The sequence below is a fragment of the Mytilus trossulus genome, chromosome 3 (genome assembly GCF_036588685.1).
Source record: "Mytilus trossulus isolate FHL-02 chromosome 3, PNRI_Mtr1.1.1.hap1, whole genome shotgun sequence".
NCBI lineage: Eukaryota > Metazoa > Mollusca > Bivalvia > Mytilida > Mytilidae > Mytilus > Mytilus trossulus.
This window is the reverse complement of record NC_086375.1, coordinates 23,425,946-23,448,290: the sequence shown is the minus strand read 5'-3', so window position 1 is coordinate 23,448,290 and position 22,345 is coordinate 23,425,946. Positions and strand designations below refer to the sequence as shown.

Sequence of the window (22,345 nt, the reverse complement as noted above, 5' to 3'; positions counted from 1 at the left end):
TCTCAACTCATTCTTTATTCCAGAGCTTGCAGATTCGCCTCATTCTTTATAAAAAAAAAATCAATAATGAGCCAAGGTTTTGTCAAATAACGACACGTCCTTGTTTTTAGATTCTAGGTGCTGAAATTGGGGATTTTTCTATTTGACAGTTTTCCTTTTATTTGCCTTCATGCTATTATGTTTCTTTTGATTGTATGACATTTGTCATGACTCGGTGTTTATGCATCCCACTTTTTGGGAGTTCCTGATACCATTGGGTATAGATATCGGATTCGAACACAAATGGTTGTACAGCGTTGTTTCCATTTTGTTTAGATTTGTATTCATATTTTACCCGAACTCTCCTAGATCAATAAAAGAGAGACGAAAGATACCAGAGGGCCAGTTAAACTCATAAATCGAAAATAAACTGACAGCAGCTCCATGGATAAAAGTGAAAAAAAGACAAACAGGCAAACAATAGTACACTTGACACAACTTTTAACAACAATACAGATTTAGAATTTTGTGTATGCATTTAAAAATATTTCTTGTAAATCTTTGACGATTAGTCTTTCAGACATCATTTACATTAGAATTTCATGTATACGTAGTGCAGATAAAAAAAATTTAAAAGATTAAATCTACCTTTTTTACATGTTTCTAACATTATAGTGAGGTCAGTAATTATGTTAATAGGTATGAATTCCAATGCATAATAAAGTGTCTACATAATTATATAAGAAAATATTAGATAATTTAGTACATATGATTTGCATGTAAACGGTTGGTGTTCCAATAAAAGCCCCACATAAGCTAAAGGTTTTAATTATCTGTGTAAAATAAAGGCAGCAGTGACATACCGCTGATTAAAAGCCGTAAATCGATTGAATGGAATCAAATTCGGATTACAAACCAAAAACCAAGCGAATCGCATCAACTGTAAGAGGAAAAATAACGAAACAACAGAAACACTGAAGTGCAACAAAAAAAAACCCAACCACAACCAAATCAAACGACAACGCAAAAGAAAATCATTCATAAACAGTGAACAAAATTTTGTTGCATCATGAATGATGTCCATAGTTTTGTCAGATTGTTTGTACATTATTTTCATAAGGAAAGAGTCCTTTTACAATATCTGTGTGATAGAAAGCTTTCATGATCCTCAAACTTATAGTGGTGACACTGTTTGAACTTTCAGTATGTATAAATATGCTATATACTAACCCCTGTTTGGTGACGCTGGTGCCCTTATCAAGTTATAGGAAGAATAGATATAATATTTTGAAAATACGAACATCTGAATTGGTAAATATGACACAAAAGGGAACTTCTAGGGCCAACTAGCAGTAAAAAAACAACTGAGAGAGTTATCCTCTTCCATTAAATAAAGTCTATGCTAGGCAAACACAATTTTCGAATAGATAAATATCATTGGTAACCAGGACCATCTTGTTTCAAAAAAGTAAATTATATCAGAGGTTTCCATGTTTTTTGTTTAATTGTGTAACGATAACATTAAACAATTAAATCACAAAAATACTGCGCGGAAAATGCAAAACGAAAAGTCCCTAATCAAATGGCAAAATCAATGATAAAACACATCAAACGAATGGACAACAGCTGTCATATTCCTGACTCGGTACAGGCATTTTCAAATGTAGAAAATGAGTGTCGGATCCAGAACTTTTCATAAGGGATCCCCGCTCCAGTCATGCTTCAGTGATTCCCTATATAATCAATCATTTTTTCGCACCAAAGGGTCCGCCTATGAAAATGGTGCCTGCATCGGTTGCATGTACAACTTTGTGTAAGAAGATAGCCCAGCGGTTGCACGTATATATATTACAAGATATATTGACATGAAAAAGCTAACAAATTAGCGTTCATATAATTCTATTTACAAGTACATAGCTCATGTAAAAATAGTTTGTCGGCATTCTTCTTAAAAGTTGATGATACTGATTAAACATTAATTTTAAATCCTGTAAAAATATATTGATCGGCGCTGGAACATAAACTTTCAGAAGACTTGCTTATATGACCATTTAATATAAATTTCATAAATATCAAGGAAATTGTATACATGGGAGCTCTTTTACTTAACTTTGTCTGTAGTCTATAAATTTCTAAGGGACATGTTCCTTTATTAAATGTAGATCAACGCTGAGCTTTTTAAAAACTTGTCAAAGTCTTGCTGATATGAACCTTTGTTATAAATCATGTAGGAAATATCTAAAAGAATTGAACACTTGAGGGGGCTCATAATGTAATTTTCTATAGAATTAACGTTTCTTAGGGGGGAAATATAGCTGCCATACTGAACTCAAAGGCAAATTGAAAAAGGAGAAAGTTCATAAAAACTGATAAAATCAAACGCTATCAACTGAACATTGAAAAACAACTGCCATATTCTTGACTTGGTACATACATACCTTCGGTGAAAATTATAGACGGACATACGGAGATATGACAAATATGTCTTTGTTCACAAAACTGTTTTTGAAAATTTAAGAATTTTCTTATCACAGACATAGATAACCTAAGCCATATTTGTCACAATTTTTTCGGAATTTGGATCCTACACACTCTTTGAACTTGATTGGCTTTATAAATATTTTGATATGAGCGTCACTGATGAGTCTTATGTAGACGAAACGCGCGTCTGGCGTACTAAATTATAATCCTGATACCTTTGATAACTATTTACACCACTGGATCAATGCCACTGCTGGTGGACGTTTCGTTCCCGTGGGTACCACCAGCCCAGTAGTCAACACTTCGGCATAGCTTACCTTAGCCATATTTGGCACAACTTTTTTGAATTTTGGATCCTCAATGCTCTTCAACTTTGTACTTGATTGGCTTTATAACCATTTTGACGTGAGCGGCACTGATGAGTCTTATGTAGACGAAACGTGCCTCTGGCGTACTAAATTATAATCCTGGTACCTTTGAAAACTATATTCCCTAACTAATTAGGCGGGGACAAAATACAACAATATTTCCACAAAATAACTTTATATAATTTGTTTCTATTTTTTTTTAAAATGTCATGCAAATACAATAAAAAACAATGAATTGGTTACTTGGCAAATTCAAATTGGTGTTAATTGTAGATATTTGATTGTTAAATTATATATATTCACGTCATTTGCCCTCTATATGTCGTTTGTTTGTTGTTCCATTTTACTACAAACCTAAAAACCTGTATTTATTAATGATACTATTTGTTTTCTTATTATGGTCTCTATCATTACCCTATATCTATTACAAAATAATTTTCCAGCGGAAAATGACAATTAGTACATGTTCAAATAAACGAGAGATCGAAGTCAATGGATGTATATATCATTATATTAATTTCCTTGTACAACTTGTTCAACTTCCTTTTCATGATTCCATCACACCACCACACCGTCGAAATATTCATGGTAAGCATGTTTAAAATGTTCAAATATATTCTGTATAAAGGATTGAAATAAACAATGATTTGACATTCACTAAGCAGCAACAACTTTAGTATACACTTTCAATTTTTTATGTCCTTAAAGTTTGAATAATATATCTTAATTCACAAATGAACACAGATATATTCCAACTATTGAAACAAACTGAAATCCCGTCCATCTTTCCCCCAATGTGACCTGCTGAATAAGACTTATCACCGGATTTTGTACTTACATTAGCAACACGACGGGTGCCACATGTAGAGCAGGATTTCTAATTGGGATCGTGTTGCTCTGATTTTCTATGTCGTGTTTTGTGTACTATTGGTGTCTGTTTGTCTTCTTCTTTTTTTTTAGCCATGGAGATGTCAGTTTATAATCGGCTTGTGCATTTGAATGTCCGTTTAGTGTCCTTTGCCTCTCTTATACTTTTGTCGTTATCATGTTTTGGCAGATTTCTTATGTGTTATACTGCGCTCGTTCTTTTTGAGCAGTCAAAATGCGTTGACTGTATATTTCCATGTCGTAGACAGTCACTGACCCGATATAACTTTTCCTCATGAATATTTAAATAGAAGTTGCGAAACTATATTTAATTATTTATACGACCTCTTCACTTATTCTTGTTTTCAATGCATACAAAGATGAATGGAACGACCCAAACTTATCTCTTTTACAATTTTGGGAAAACATATTTCACTTGTTAATTTTTTTTGTTTGAAACCTATGAATCATTATGTTTTATGCTTATTGTTGATATTTTAGTCCATTCTCAAACGAATTCGTTCACCATCGATCGCAGTTTTCAACAAGTAATGTTCATTTCATTGTGTTATATATTTCTCCAACTCAGATATTGGGCCTTTTTAAAGGGGACGTTTCCCAATATTGAAATCAAATAAATAATATAAACGCCTTAAGGTAGATAGGGTGTCTTCCTCCATCTTGGATTTTGAAATACTAGAAAACAAGGTCTAGATCTTTGATGAAATGTGCAAATTTTTATAGTAGTAGGTAATTCATGTGTAAGAATTTTCATTATAATATAGAAAATGCCATGTTTGATTATATTTATGATTGTATTTTACAAAAAAACGAATTCTTTTGTTTGATTCATTTTTTCCAACTTTGTCAAATAAGGGGAGGCAACTCAAATGCAAGGGCAGATACTTCAGATAGTGTTACTTTTACAATAGAATGTGTTAGGAATTTACCCATTTTTACATGTAGCAAGAAAAAGAGTCCGGTGACCCCATTTTTTCTTTTCTTATCTGAAAGCATAATATTGGAGCTATCTTCTCATATTTTATCTCAAAATTCTATGGTGTGGTTTGCGTTTTATGGCGGAAAATTGGGTTTTCCATGCATAATCTATACAAAATCTTGACAATATTGCACAACCTGTTGTGTGAAAATAAGTCCGGTGACCCATTCTTTTTATTAATGTTTTTAAACAAGCAGTATAAGAACTACATTTTGGCAAATTATTAAAAGATTCTATGGATTATAATTTAGACACTCCATCTACCTTAAACAACAATTAAAATGTTTTTTTCTAGATTGCAGTATAAAGACAATATTGTGTATTGACTTGACATATCAACGATATAAGGATTCGGCCCGAAACGGGGAAAAAGCTAAGCCTCATCCTTATATCGTTGATATGTCAAGTCAATTGTCTATTTATTGAGTTAACCCGTAAATAACAGAAAACATCGTGTTTTTGCATATTTTTCTAATAACACAGTTTAACAAATGATTTATTTGAAGGGTCACTAGCTACGAGATACATACAAAATTAAAATAACGATTTTATTTTGTTCAACCATTAATGAAAGTTTAATTGTGAAATAATAATTCGATATAAGCAGCCAGTATGGATCAATTTTGTCAAAATAAGTAAAGAAATAGTTATCAAAAGTACCAGGATTATAATTTTATACGCCAGACGCGCGTTTCGTCTACATAAGACTCATCAGTGACGCTCAGATCAAAATAGTTAAAAAGCCAAACAAATACAAAGTTGAAGAGCATTGAGGACCCAAAATTCCAAAAAGTTGTGCCAAATACGGCTAAGGTAATCTACTCCTGGGGTAAGAAAATCCTTAGTTTTTCGAAAAATTCAAAGTTTTGTAAACAGAAAATTTATAAAAATTACCAGATAATTGATATTCATGTCAACACCGAAGTGCTGACTACTTGGCTGGTGATACCCTCGGGGACGAAACGTCCACCAGCAGTGGCATCGATGATGAATTATTCACTTGCAAGTAATAAATCGACCTCATTGAATCCGTATTCATGTGAACTTCAATTAAACCCCTTATATAGAGATGAATTATGTATGATTGATGCGTGTGAAAGAAATATTGAAATTTAAACAAAGGAAAATCATTTGATTGTCTAATCAGATCCACAAACAATCATTCTTATACAGGTAAAATCGTTAAAAATGTTTTCAACCTTAAAATTGAAATCAAACAGACATAGAAAATCGATTTGCACGAGGTTCATATATCTATTTATGTATCTACATTTTTGTATTTATGTTTATATCTAGACTAGAGAACACACGAAACGCAGCTATACATTATTGAGCCCATGCCATGTTAATTGTTTATTTTAGACTTTTTATGATTTGGATACTAGGAAATGTTTTACATTGTTATAAATCAAATATGCGAGTTTGAGTCAAATTGGTGAACATAAATTGGTCCTCAATGCTCTTCAACTGCGTACTTTATTGGCCTTTTTTACTTTTATGGATTCGAGCGTCTCTGATGAGTCATTATAGACGAAACGCGCGTCTGGGTAAATACAAAATTTGATCCTGGTATCTATGATTAGTTCATTTACAACCACGCACTTGGTCGATGCCATGCTGGTGGAGTTTTAATTCTCCGAGGATATCACCAGCCCAGTTGAAAGAACTTCTGTGCTGACATGAATTATCATTGATATGGTCATATTTATAAATTAACTGTTTCCTAACTTTTGAGTTTTTGAAATACGAAGGCTTGTCTAACTCAGTAATATATTACATTAGTTGTATTTGGCAAAACTTTTAGGAATTTTGGTCTTCAATACTCTTCAACTTCGTACTTTATTTGGCCTTTTTAAACATTTTTTTATTCGAGCGTCACTGATGAGTCTTTTAGTCTGGCGTAGATACAAAATTTGATCCTGGTATTTATGATGGGTTTATTGACAGCTAGAGGCGCTTTAAAATGTACGATTGTTTTTGAAAAAAACCCATCTTTTGATCAGTATCGTCATTGACTTTATTTCAGTATTATTTTCCTAATTCTTTTCAACAAAATGTCTCATTTGGTAGAAGTTTAACAAATACAAATAACGGTCACGTTTACCTCAAAAAGTCTTTAATAAATATAACATAAATTGATTGCATTCAAATGTCTTGACTATATAAAAGAAGATGTGGTATGATTTCCAATGAGACCAGTCCCTACAAGAGACCAAAATGATACAGAAATTCAAAACCATAGTTCACAATACGGCCGTTAACAATGAGCAAACCCATACCGAATAGTTAGCTATAAAAGGTCGCGAAATGACGATGTAAAACAATTCAAACGAGACAAACAACAAACAAACAAATATTTTATTTGCCAATCACGGCGCCCAAAATGAGCAGAATAATTACAATATAATTTTCAAACATACTGTAAAGTAAATTAAAAATAGGTTAAACAAAGTACATAATATGATTGATTTTGATTTAGTTGATTGATATAATATTAAAGCAAATGAAGTAGACAATTTGTAATAATAAAATATATAATATGACCAATTGTCTGTTACTCTGGTCCCTTTATTGGACAGCACACCTCATAGTATACTAATAATTTATCAAATGTAAAAGAAATAACTTATGTAAATGCATATTTGATCATACATATCTTTATATAGAGAAATCTAATTTAATATTGTATTTCTGTTTATATTTAAAACCTCTAATAATTGACAAATTATTATCAAAATGTTTTTATCTTCATTTCCCATTAGCCAAATAAAAAGAGATTACCTAATCTAAGTTCAAAAAATGAACGCTATATTAGCTATATTTGACTTTATTTCGGACCTTATCACTGATTATTCGAGTAAACACAACTTTAACAACTAAGTAAACATTCTTTAAATCATATCCATACTCATGTCAAGCAATGTTTTAATAAATGTAAACTTGGATAGGTAAGTAAAATTTTGCTTTCGGGACTTTATATTTGCTTTACACAACATAACTTGGTTTTTATTTTCAAGTTCTGGTACCTTCAAGAAAATAAAACATAACAAAATAGTTCATCCTATTTCTGTTAATGTATAATCATCCTTATGTCTGTGTTGTTTCACATATTTCTACTGATTTTTTTTGCGCTTGTCCCAAGTCTCTGGCCTTTGTTATCCTGGTATGTTTGTTAATTTTAGTTCAATTAAATTTTTTGAGTTCATTATGACGTCCATTTTCACTGAACTAGTACACATTCATATTAAGGGACCAGATGAGGCCCACCTCCGGGTGCGGGATTTTCTAGCTGCGTTCATGACCCATGTGGCTTGCGGTTGTTATCTGCTCTTTGGTCGGGTTGTTGTCTCTTTGACATGTTCCCATTTCCATTTTCAATTTTATGATGCTAACCTTTTTATTTAGTCTTCAATTATTACATTTCAGACATAAAAGACAATGGCTTCATCATTCTGTAAAGAAGTCTGTACACTCTGTAAAGATGATGATGTATCAAATCAAGCAGTTATTTGGTGCACAGAATGTGAGGTTTTCCTTTGCATGGATTGTGATAATCATCACAAAAAATCACGATCATCTAAATACCATACAACCATGCCTACTGAAGATTTCCACAAACTCCCTGCATTTATGCAAAAAATAAGCAGCCAGTGCAAAGAACATAATAAAAAGTTTGAGCTATTTTGTACTTTCCATGCATGTCCATGTTGTGTCCAGTGTGTTACAAAACACCAGAAATGTCAAGACATGAGGCCACTGTCAGACATCCTTACAAACGTTAAGGCTTCTGTTTCAGTCCAGCTACTTGAGAAAGATTTAAAGGTTCTCACGGAAAACTTTGAAGAGATTGTAAAATATTTGAATAGCAGGCTTAATGAAAACAAATTTCAGAAAACAAAAGCTATTGAAAAAATTCGTGCTGTGAGGAAGTCCTTAGATGATTACTTAAACAAGTTAGAACAACAAATTGTTGATGACTTAGAGTATAACCACTCTAAACTTAAATCAAATATTAACACTCTTCTTAAACAAATCGAAGATCGATCAGTTAAAATTCACAAACTTCAAGCCGAATATTTCCTGATGACACAATATGCCACCGAGTTACAAATGTACTTTGGTTTGACTGAAATGGAGAAGATAACATCTTTAGCAACAACATACATAGAAAATTTAGAAAGTGATGATTACTTGAAAGAAAATAACTTAGAAATTAAAATTTCATCTGCTCTTCAATCAATTTTGCAAGATGTCAAATTATTTGGAGATGTAAATATCACCACTAGCCCTTCTACTGTTCAAATTAAAGCCGGAAGAAACGATCAGGCACAACATTCAGTAGATACTGTTCCTGAGGTTGATCAAATTAAGGTATCTTTACTGAAAACAGTGATAATGCCCGGAAAAATTGGCTCCGTAACTATATATGCTTGTAGTATTCTACAAGATAGTAATTTTTTAATCCTTGATCATAAAAAACGTCGACTATTACTTTTTAATAATGAGGGCCTCTTAATGAGAACAGTAGTGACATTCGAAGTCAATCCATATGATCTTTGCATTGTTAGAAAAAATACAGTAGCAATCTCACTCGGAACATTAAAGCAAACAGTTCTGGTTGATATAGAAAATAACAAAATAATTAAAACAATTGAACTTTCTCATAACTGCGGTGGAGTAACAGGTGACGGTCAAATTTTATTTGTCATCTCTGCTCTTGATGACCAGTGTACCTTAGTAAATTTGACAGATATGTCTCATAAAGTCATAGGAGTTGGAGGAAGCTTTATTTCGTTATTTAAAGGAAACATTTACTGCACCAGCTCGAGACAAGACAAAGTAAGTTGTTTCAAAACGACTGGAGAACGACTTTGGACATTTAAGCACAAGGATATTGAATGTCCAAATGGAATAGCATTAGACATCAATGGCTTTGTTTATGTGGCTTCTTTTAAATCCAATAAAATCGTGGCGGTGTCACCAGATGGAAAAACATGTAAGACAATACTATCAGAAGCTGATGGAATTGTCAGTCCTATTGGTATAGACATAAACAGAGACACAAGAATGATGATAGTTTCGAGCAGAATGAGTTCTAAAAGACAACAAATTTTTGTTTTCAAAGTTTAGACATATGTTATTTGTAGATTTGATAACTAACTATGACATTATGATTGGAACCTACATGAAGAATTTGAACTATTTTGAAAAGACTTTATATGAAAAACCTAATTATATTATCTCCCTTTAATGATAAAATGATAGGAAAATTAACCAGATTTATCTTTCATTAATCACAAAGAAGGGCTAGCAAACAGTTTTTAATTTGAGCTTGATTAACGTTAAAACGACTTTCAACTAAAATTTAATCTTACTTTATTCAACTATATGGACTTAATTAGCCCAATGAACTAATTTTATTTGATGTTAAGAATTTCTATGATAACAGATAAACATGCTAAACAAAGTTGTAAAGAGTTATTTCTGACAGGCGTTTTTACTTGTAGAATTGATAATTTTTCTCTTCTTAAATGTGTTGGTATAAAAAATACAAAAATATGCGAAAATTTTCAATTAATGTTTTAAAGTTGCATGGGTAAAACAATTGGATTTTTTTTTAAATATATAGAGAAAAAAATCACGACATCAGGCTAACCTACCCTAGTCCAAAACTTGATATTAATAAGTGAAATAACATAAATACCGAACTGCAAGGAAGATAGTTTATTTTCATAATTTGTTATGTGTTCCTTGTGGCAAACAAATAAGACAAATCTGAATAAAAGATATTTCTTATTACCAAAACAAAGTATAGAATGATTAAATGAAAAACAATATTTTGGATCGATCAATATTTGCAAGAATCGTCTTAAAACACAAAGTAATAAAAGATTTAAGAAAAAAATAAACCCAAAAACCGTAGTAGCCACGACAACACTAACAACAATTATATATAATATCCATCAAATACATATTTTCATCTTGTCTTTTTAAGTATCTTTTAAGTATCATCGCACAATTCTAAAGAAAAACATAAAAATATTTTGTGCAAAACATTTTTGTCATAAGATTAAAGTAACAGAACTAACACTTTGACTGGACATGCGTTCTTGCATTTAATCGATGCATACAATTGCCTCATCAAAGACACATTAAATGTTTAAAAAAAGTTCCCTTGCACAGTGAGAGCTGTAAAATTAAAAACAAATTGGCAACAAAAATGTATCATTTCCTTTCATGTAGATACAACAGTTTTAAAAAAAATTTCCACAAGAAATGAATTTACTCTATTCAACTATATGGATTTAGTAAGTCAACTGTACTAGTTTTATTTGATATTATGAATTGATATGACAATAGATATACATGCTAAACAAAGGTGTTAAGAATTGTGTCTGACAGGGGGAAGTTTACTTCTAGAAATTGATAAACTATTTCTTTTTAAATGTGTTGGTATAAAAATAAAATAATCTTCAAAAGTTTTAAATTAATATTTTAAAGTTGCATTGGTAAAACAGTTTGATTTTTAGTCCACCTGGCCCAAAGGGCCAAGTGAGCTTTTCTTATCACTTGGCGTCCGGCGTCTGTCGTCGTCCGTCGTCGTCCGTCGTCGTTAACTTTTACAAAAAATCTTCTCCTCTGAAACTACTGGGCCAAATTAAATCAAACTTGGCCACAATCATCATTGGGGTATCTAAAGCGAAAGAAGCATAGAAACAAACCATACTGGAATAACGAACTAAAATTATTATTCAAAGTTGCTAGTGATGCTGAAAAACAATTTCTGAAATACAAAGGGGACAGACGAACAAAGGAAAATCTGAAATGCGCTTTCAAAACTGCAAGAAAGACATTTGATAAACGTTTGCGTGAGGAAGAGCGTATATTTACCGCAGAACGTAAAAACCGTATAAAGACACTAAATACTTCTAATCCTAAGGAATTTTGGCGGGAAATAAAAAAACTCGGTCCAGGACGAACTAAAACTGTGATAGATAGTGTTATTTTAGAGGATGGAAGCTATTCGAATGATCCGAACGTCATATTGTCGAGATGAAAGGAAGAATACTCGAAACTCTTTTCAGGAAACAGCGAGGAAATTAACGACGAATTTATAAAACAACTACCAACTTTAAATGAGCAGTGGGAAAAATAACTTTGGGCAGCAGAAACAGGCGCTGACAACATTCAACACATATCAGATATGAAGGAACCGATTTCGTTAGAAGAAACCAAAACTGCTCTGAGACATGCAAAAAATGAAAAAGCTGTAGGAATCGACAATATTCCAAACGAAATTTTGAAAAATGATAAATTATCTGTTGTACTTCACGAATTGTTTAATGCATGTTTCCTGTACGGTACCGTGCCAGATTTTTGGTTTAAAAGCATCATCCATCCCTTGCTAAAAAAAGGTAAAGATTTTCGAGACCCTCTTGGATACCGTTGCATAAGTCTTATTTCTACCATTGCAAAGTTATACAGTAACATATTGAATTCACGACTACATACTTACCTAGAGGATAACAATATTCTATCTGAAGAGCAAAATGGATTTCGTAAATTGTGCTCATGTCTTGATCACATTTATAGCCTATGTACAGTTTTGAGAAACCAAAAATAATGATTTTTTTTATATAGATTAGACCGTTGGATTACCCGTTTGAATGGTTTTACACTAGTAATTTGGGGGCCCTTTATAGCTTGTTGTTCGGTGTGAGCCAAGGTCCGTGTCGAAGACCGTACATTGACCTATAATGGTTTACTTTTTTGAATTGTTATTTGGATGAAGAGTTGTCTCATTGGCATCTTCCTATATCTAAAGATACATATGTGTTCTTTATAGACTTCAGTAAAGCCTTTGATTCAGTCGATCACACAATGCTTTTTCATAAGTTACTGTCAATTGGAATACGTGTTAATATGTACAGGGCATTTACAGCAACATACTCAAAATTGCAAGCAGCCGTACGACTAAACGATCAACTTACTGACTGGTTCGCAGTAGAGGCTGGTGTAAGGCAAGAGGATAATCTCGCTCCCACATTGTTCACACTTTTTATTGATGACTTAGTTCCTGAAGTTAATAGTCAAGGCTTAGGGATTGATATTGGGAATGAGTGTCTGAGTTGTCTTCTCTATACGGACGATATAGTTCTTTTATCGGATAGCTGCGAAGGACTGCAGACACAGATTAACCGTAAATGGAGTAAAACATGGAACCTAAAAGTCAATACGGACAAGACTAAAGTGATGCATGTGCAAAAAGCTTCTAAAGCAGAGAGTGAATTCAGATTCTACTTTAATGACATGGTCCTTGACATTGTTCCAAAATATAGATTCCTCGGCTTAGTTATAACAAATCACGTGGATTTCAAAGAATCGGTTGATGAAGTGGTATCAGCAGGGAGCAGGTCACTTGGTTCACTGACTTCGAAATATTATGAAACGGACGGTATGGACTACCCTTCATATACAAAAGTGTTTTTTTCTACAGTTTCTACAATAATAGAATATGCATCCGGCGTATGGGGCTGTAAACGGTATGATTCTCTAGAGAGGCTCCAATATCGTGCAATACGGACTTTTCTTGGTGTTGGTATGGCTACTCCTCTACCGGCTATAACGGGAGAGATGGAATGGTATCCAGTTTTTCTTAGTACACAATGCAATGTTATGCGGCTTATGTACAGGTTGATCAGAATACCTGACTCTCGTTTGTGTCACACAGTTTTTCTTTGGGACAAGGAGATTTCTAAACGATACAAGAATACCTGGTTCAACAACGCCAAAAAAATAATAGAATCATGTGGACTTAATTATATTGTGACACCCGAAAATGCTTTCAGTTTTTCAATCCCTCATGTGTTGGACACTATGAAAAACTATTTACAAGACCGTCATCATTTGTCATGGATTGAAAATGTACAAACTATGCAAAACTAAGAACATACAAACTTATAAAATCACAATTCTCGACGGAAGAATATCTGAAAAAATGTCTCTCCAGAAACCAAAGATCAGCTTTGTCAAGAATGCGATGTGGAACGTTTCCCCTAGAACTTGAAAAGGGGCGTATCAGAAGTATTCCCGTTGAACAAAGAATATGCAAAATGTGTGACAGTGGCGAAGTAGAAGACGAGCATGATTAACTGTAAATTGTATAGCGATATCCGTAATGAACTTCTTCGAGAGCTACACACTTTACATCACAATGACTTCCCGGACCTTTCAACAATTGATAAACTAAAAGAACTTCTCAATAGTAATAAGAGTAAAACAGTGGCAAAATTTATCATTGACTGTTCAATTCTGAAAAATCAATCTACATAATGTATATATAAATTACCAAACCTATTTTATAACATGTTAGAAACAAACTTAAATTTTGATTTAAGAAATCATTTTCATGACTCAGAATAGACTATTATCATCAGAAAGTGCATCATAAGCCTTTTTGGCTGGCTGATTATTTTGTTTTTTAAAACATGTATTTATTTGTATATTCAGGTTGCACTATACTAAATTCTTCTTCTTCTTCTAGTTTAAAAAATGTGTCCGGTGACCCGGCCAACCAACCAAGATGGCTGCCATGGCTAAAAATAGAACATAGGGGTAAAATGTAGATTGTGTCTTAAATCTCTGAAAACAAAGCATTTAAAGGAAATCTGACGTGGGGCAAAATTGTAAATCAGGTTAAGATCTATCTGCCCTGGAATTTTCAGATGAATCGGACAACCCGTTGTTAGGTTGCTGCCCCTGAATTGGTAATTTTAAGGAAATTTTGCCGTTTATGGTTATTATCTTGAATATTATTATAGATAGAGATAAACTGTACACAGCAATAATGTTGACCCCTGAAGGAGTTATTGCCCGTTATAGCTAATTTTTAACCATTTTTCGTAAATCTTTTTACAAAAATCTTCTCCTCTGAAATTACTAAGACAAATTTAACCAAAATGTCTTCAATCATCATAAGCGTATCTAGTTTTAAAATTGTGTCCGATGACCCTGCATGCGAACCAAGATGGCCGACATGACTAAAAATAGTACATAGGGTAAAATGCAGTTTGGCTCATATCTCTGAAACAAAAGAATTTAGAGCAAATCTGACAAGATAAAATTGTTCATTAGGTCAAGATCTTCGTTGCTGCCCCTGAATTGGTAATTTTAAGAAAATTTTGCAGCCTTTGGTTATGTTCTTGAATATTATTATAGATAGAAATAAACTGTAAACAGCAATAATGTACATCAAAGTAAGACCTTAAAATAAGTAAACATGACCAAAATGGTCAATTGACCCCCTAAGGAGTTGAAGCCCTTTATAGGTTGCATTTGTGTAAATAATGACAATGCAATTTCCCATAGGAACTCCTTTTACGGCTTAAACTGTACCACTTTTACTATGAAGTTTTGAAAAAAAATCTTATCCTAGAATTGAAAGTTTATATGCACCACAATTTTTTCAAAGGTCAAAATATAGGGCTATGCGGCATATTTTCAACGTTTATATGCCCTGAACTTCTCATAGTTTAAACTAACACTAATTTTCTTAACTACCCCTACCTCGAATGAAAGGTTACCACAGATTTCAATGTAAACAATATGCACATGTATATTTAATGGCAACATTTCAAAATTATGTCTCTGTGAGATGGAACACAGAGAGCATAACTGGGAACCAGTATGTAAACAAAATTAATTTTCTATGAATATTCGTAAATTTTTACAATCATTTTCCACTGTAACTACTGGGTCAAGTATATTATAGATAGAGATAATTGTAAGCAGCAAGGATGTTCAGTAAAGTAAGATCTACAAACACAATACCATCACCAAAACACTATTATTCATGAAACCATCTGTGTTCTTCGTTTATGATATGCACATAGACCAAGGTGAGCGACACAGGCTCTTTAGAGCCTCTAGTTTTAAAAAATGAAGAAAAAACCGACATCAGGCTAAACTACCCTAGTCCAAAACTAAATATTAAAAAGTTAAATAACATAAATACCAACTGCAAGGAAAATAAGATTCAACAAATGTAAACCCAAACAGACCAAACAATATCCCTACTCAGGCATGGCATAAAAAAATGATATTTTGTTTTCATAATTTGCAATGAGTTCTTGGTAGTAAATAAATAAGATTAATATGAATAAAAGATATTTTTATTACCAAAACCAAGTATAGCATGATAAAATGAAAAAAAATGAATTGATCAAGATTTGCAAGAACCGTCTTAAATACACAAAGTAATAAAAGATTTTAGAAAAATATAAACCCAAAACCGAAAACAGCTACAACAACACTGACAACAATTATATATAATATCCATCAAATACATATTTTCATCTTGTGTTTTTTTTAGTATCGTCGCACAAATCTAAAGAAATAAATTAAAATCTTTTGTGCAAAATTTTTCTTCATTAGATTAAAGGTTTCAATAACCCTTAGATTTTATGGGCGCAGGCATTTTATGAGCATAACATGGTATTTAGAATTAGGAGTATGGCTAAGCCGGATTTGTCGATAATTGCGCCCGTTTTAATTTATAATTAGAGACTTCGCGCACTCTGCTTTATACAAAAGTCAAAATAAATTATTTTCCTTAGCCCATACGGAACTGAGATGTCTTTTCAACACTAGAATGAAATACGTTTTTTAAGTGCATAATTGATATGTATGGGAGATAAGTCCAAATTACGCTCAGAAAAGCAACGCGAACCTATATTTTTGGGACCAAAAATGCTGTCCAAATAACTTTTCTTTAATTTTAGCAAGGTTTCTAAAGTCGGTATCTCGAATAAGGCTACCATTTTCGTCTTTGGGGAAATTAATTGTTTATTTCAATCTATAGTAACAGCACTAAAACTTTGACTGGACATGTGCTGCTGTATTTAATCGATGCATGCAATTGCATGATCGTTCCCTTTTATCAAAGACACATAAAATGTGAAAAAAAGTTCCCTTGCACAGTGAGAGTTGTAAAATTTCAAAATTTGGCAAAGCAAATGTATCATTTCCTTTCAAGTAGATACAATAGGTAGAGTTAATAACACCAACATCTAAATGTGTAAGTATGACTCAAAGGGTTACGTCTTTTATCAAATGGAAGTTAACAAATTTTTAAACTAACAGTTATTTTTAAACTAACAGTAATTGCCTTAAGATATAGTCTATGTCATTAAAACACAGTTTTTGATACGGTTAATTCAATCAATTGATAATCCGGAATTTGATTTTTTTACTTGATATAAAAGGTTTCTATGATATTTTTGAATTATGATTAAAATAAAATCAAATGTCGGCTCCAAGGTTTATTTGGATCATTTGAAGTAAAGTACTAAAAAGACAGATACCCACAGGAACCCCCCTTTTTGGCACTTTATTTTGTGTCAGGCACAGAGAAAAACAGAAATATTAAAACCGATAAGGTATATAATTTAACACAAGGGAAAAAAATTATAGAGGTGAATAACTAAGATTCAAACATGCATGGGTGATTTTTTAAATGTATTTCTGCTGCCATTTCAAATGAAGGAGATCGAAATTATCAGTGGAGAGATTAACTGAGTATATTGAATATTTCAAAATCCTGTTTAGGTATTAGCAGACAATGGTATTGACTGAGGTTCTTCAGCAATATTTACTTTTCAGAGGATACACTGAGGTAAATATGAGTCAATGACAGTTGGTTTCCTGATAAGTATCACAATGTAATGTCATAATGAAATAAAGTTCAAAGTTTCAAGTTTAAAGTGTAAATTATTTGAAACAGAAGAAATTACCAAATAAGGATTCTTCTTAAAAACTTGATAAATTTTCCACGTAGGGTATAGGACCAATAGATAGAAAGCCTTGTGTCTCCGGAAATCAACCATGTGAAGATTGTTGGAGTTCAAACATAGATATACTTTTTTCTGTATAAAAGATTTTTTTTATTGATTTTGAAAGCAATTATATAACACTGAAGCTATGTTGGCTTGGATAATTTTCATTTCCATAACCTTTCTATAAATTTTGTATTTTATTGTAAAAAAATACAGAATTTTACGGAAGCGTATCAGCGCCACATATTTTTTTTTTATATATTTCTTCCTATGTTAGCGTTATTTCGGAAAGATTTGCGTTTTTTCGCAAACATAGGAAGAAATATATAAAAAAATTGTATGGCGCTAAAACGCTTCCGAAGATTTTTTTATTTTTGATGCATTTAAAAAAAAATTGATTTAGGACTTTTTGGATCTTTTTTTCCTGATCATTTGTCATTTAAGATTTGATATGAAAGAAAAGAGAATTTTCAAAGGATGTTACAAATAAACTCATCATAGAGGTGTAATACCACCATATCATGGTACGTCACATCCGGTTGCATACGAAAGTAGGCCTAAAAAAATATTCCCTTGAATTTGGCAGTTGTAGAAAATTAACCCTGCATTTCAATGCACTTAAATTTTTCTAAGTCGTAAATATGTATGTTGGATGTCTGAAAGCATCATTCTTTTTTTATTTGATGGTCTTATAAAATAATTTGGAACGTTAAGATTACATAGTTACCAAAGCAGGTAACCAGTAAATAACAGTGTAAAAATTGGGTTGTTTACTTCCGGTGATGATTATTTTCTTATATGCAATGAAATATAGTGTGAAATTTTCACTGTATCACTGGAAAGAATTAAACTTTACACATGCAAAATATTTCTATGGTTGAGATAAAGGTAAATACTGTACAATTTTTTTTAAAGTGCCAATTTAACACAGACTAATAGGGAAACATCAATGGTGGTATTACACCTAGATACCAGGACTAAAATTTGTTTATACGCCAGACGCGCGTTTCGTCTACAAAAGACTCATCAGTGACGCTCGAATCCAAAAAAGTTAAAAAGGCCAAAAAAAGTACGAAGTTGAAGAGATTTGAGGACTAAAATTCCCAAAAGTGTTGCCAAATACACCTAAGGTAATCTATGCCTGAGGTAGAACAGCCTTAGTATTTCAAAAAATTATAAATTTTGTATACAGTAAATTTATAACTATAACCATATCAATGACAATTCATGTCAACACAAAAGTGCTGACTACTGGGCTTGTGATACCCTCGAGGAAATAAATCTCCACCAGCAGTGGCATCGACCCAGTGGTAGTAAATAAACTCATCATAGATTCCAGGACTAAAATTTGTGTATACGCCAGACGCGCGTTTCGTCTACAAAAGACTCATCAGTGACGCTTGAATCCAAAAAAGTTAAAAAGGCCAAAAATGTACGAAGTTGAAGAGATTTGAGGACTAAAATTCCCAAAAGTGTTGCCAAATACAGCTAAGGTAATCTATGCCTGAGGTAGAAAAGCCTTAGTATTTCAAAAAATTATAAATTCTGTATACAGTAAATTTATAACTATAACCATATCAATGACAATTCATGTCAGCACAAAAGTGCTGACTACTGGGCTTGTGATACCCTCGAGGAAATAAATCTCCACTAGCAGTGGCATCGAACCAGTGGTAGTAAACAAACTCATCATAGATACCAGGACTAAAATTTGTGTATACGCCAGACGCGCGTTTCGTCTACAAAAGACTCATCAGTGACGCTTGAATCCAAAAAAGTTAAAAAGGCCAAAAAAAGTACGAAGTTGAAGAGCTTTGAGGACTAAAATTCCTAAAAGTGTTGCCATATACAGCTAAGGTAATCTATGTAGTTCTTATTAATGTATAACAATGTATTAATAATGTATAACAATGTATTAATAATGTATAACAATGTATTAATAATGTATAACAATGTATTAATATTGTATAACAATGTATTAATAATGTATAACAATGTATTAATTAATAAGAACAATGTAGTACTTAATTCATATATGATATTGTTATTGTACTTTTCCAACAACGGAAACATTAATTAACTAAATAGATTATACAGAAGTTCATTCATAACTTTAAAAAGTCCATAAATACAATACGCTTTATTGTTAAAAAGTAAGGTGGGGAATGAACATAACAAATTTTTGCATGAAATGAGTTTGCTAATGTAGGTTAATAATTTTACTGATTGTTTCAAGATAATTACTGATATTTGAAACCTAAATTATTAATTTATAATTGATGAATGTCACATTGATTTTACCAGTGATATATAGAGCCCTTTTCCTTTTAAATCTCGGTCTTTTTCTGAAATTAGTTCCATCAAAACTTTTGATTTTTCAACCCTGTTTACCACCATTCCCCATGTAAAATTGAAAAATCGCCTAAAAGAAATTATCCACAATGCCTTTCAACATAAAAATGGTAGCATACGCTATAAATTTATTACTTTGGGATTTGATAAGGCATATTTCGTTAATAGTGACAAACAAAAAGGTAAAATATGCTACACAGAAGAACAAGTGGTCAGTATGCTGGAGTTTCTTATCGACAACATATTTGTTGAGTTTGGGGGTAGACTTTTCCAACAAATTGTCGGCATTCCTATGGGAACAAACTGTGCGCCTCTTCTTGTCGACCTCTTCTTATTTTCATATGAATAAGAGTTCCTCCAGACACTTGTCAAAAACAAGAGGATATATTGATGATGTTCTTTCCATAAACAATCCGAACTTTTCTGATTGGGTTCCATTGATATATCCCCCAGAACTAGAGATTAAAGAAACAACAGACACCGCTTTCCTCCGCCTCATTTTTAGACTTATATCTCGAATTTGACTTACACAGTCATCTCAGTACCAGAATATATGACAAACGAGACGATTTTAATTTTGAAATTATAAATTCCCCCCACCTTTGTAGCAACATACCAACTTCACCTGCATATGGGATATATTTTCCCCAACTTATTCGATATTCAAGAGCTCGCAGCTCCTACTCAGACTTTGTAAAACGTCATCAGTGTCTGAGTAGAAAGTTGATGAACCAGGGGTATGTCAAAGAACGTCTCGTCCTTTTTCTAAAAAAGTTCATCGGAAGGTACCAAGACCTTGTTGATAAATATTCCGTATCAACTTCCGAACCAGGTTTAATCCACCATTTTCTACATTTGAAAATGCCTGTAACAAGTCAGGAATATGACAGTTCTTATCTATTCGTTTTTGATGCGTTTTGTTATTTAATTTTGCCATGTGATTATGGACTTTCCGTTTTGATTTTCCTCTGAGTTCAGTATTTTTGTGATTTTACTTTTTGGATATCTTCATTTTTACAGATTTTATATTTTGGTAGTTCCATTTATAGCTATATAAACCAGGACTATCATGTTTGTCGTACAAAATGAAACAGCAACTGTATTATTTCTTACAAAGACAAAAGATCTTATGGATTGAACTTAAATGTCTTGATTCTTTCTCATGTCTGTCATGGAGTATCATGTGATTGAGTCAAAGTTTGGTAATCAGCAGTATTAATGAGAAAAAGTGCTCTTAAGTCAATCTGAAAGACAAGTCTCCTAACAAATGGAGTTTTGGGCACATGTATTACACCATTTAACGGAAATATGTATTGCGCTGATGGCTATGAGAACAAAGTAACTACTATCGAAGGTCTGGAGAACGTCTATGGACATTTACATACGTAATATATATAAACTTGCATTAGACATTAATGTTTATATAGCTTCATATCAAAACAATGTAACCATGATGGTTACAGCAGATGGTATTACAAGTAAAATAATACGATCAAACGCTGATGGTATTATTCTTTGATGTGTTTCCATTAGTGTTTTTCGTTTTTCGTTTTTATATGGATTAGACCGTTTATTTTCCTGTTTGAATGGCATCGACCCAGTGGTGTAAATAGTTATCAAAATTACCAGGAAGGCCGTATAATGGTTTTCTTTTACAAATTGTGACTTCGATGGAGAGTTGTCTCATTGGAACTTATAACCACATATTTTTATATCTATTGTACCAAAGACCTATCTTAGTATTTCATTGAAAATAAAATTGTTGTTTTATTGATGTAAACTTTAGCGTGGGTGAAATTCAATTTTCGACATCGACAGATATAATGATCATATTTGCAGTTCCATACAATCATTAATTCCATGACAAGTTTCCTAAAGAAAATCACACGATCTTTCATCTACGAAACCGCTTACCATGAAACTTTACAAGTATAGCTATTATATTGCAATTTATTAAAAACATATATTTTTGTGTACTAATTTTTTTAATTTGTTTTGTTAAATAGAACCATATGACTCAATAATCAATAATATACTTTAAAATACACTTGGTACAATAAAAACCTGATAATAAATTGTTCAAATAAGGCCTTCGAAAATAGTGGAATTAATTACTTTTGGAGTGTCAAGAACTCGTTGGAAGTACTTGATAAATTGCATGCTTATATTAGTGATTTTGAATCTGTTCAAAGTTTGATTGTTCTACCCTGTATACCACATTGCCTCACATTCTCATTAAGAAAAAAATCACACACCTAATTAAATGAGCATTTAAAAAGTCAGAATGTGAATATATATGTTCAAACTCTTTTAGGTCATTTTTTAGTAGCAATAAAAAAAACTATGTCAATTGTACATGCTTTGATACTATATATGGCCTTGAAATTTTACTAGAAATTTTACTTGAAATTTTACATTTTTGTTCGCTTTGGAGATTCCGTATATCGTCAGGTTATCGGAATTCC

The 22,345-nt window shown here is 32.3% G+C and overlaps 1 protein-coding gene across 2 annotated transcripts; it reads left to right on the top strand.

The window, feature by feature from the left end:
- Positions 1-3,380: 3,380 nt before the first annotated feature.
- On the top strand, positions 3,381-10,298 carry LOC134710649 (uncharacterized). 2 transcript variants are annotated; one of them, XM_063571036.1, is made up of 2 exons: positions 3,381-3,416; positions 8,122-10,298. In XM_063571036.1, the coding sequence occupies exon 2, from the start codon at positions 8,134-8,136 to the stop codon at positions 9,823-9,825; it is 1,692 nt and encodes a 563-aa protein (XP_063427106.1). In that variant the 5' UTR covers positions 3,381-3,416; positions 8,122-8,133; the 3' UTR covers positions 9,826-10,298. The 2 variants fall into 2 exon arrangements, with proteins under 2 accessions (XP_063427106.1, XP_063427104.1); XM_063571034.1 differs by lacking the exon at positions 3,381-3,416 and adding an exon at positions 7,581-7,643.
- Positions 10,299-22,345: the final 12,047 nt, after the last annotated feature.

Coding starts and splice junctions, on each gene's coding strand:
- LOC134710649 (XM_063571036.1), top strand. CDS start 8,134: ATGGCTTCATCATTCTGTAAAGAAGTCTGTACACTCTGTAAAGATGAT.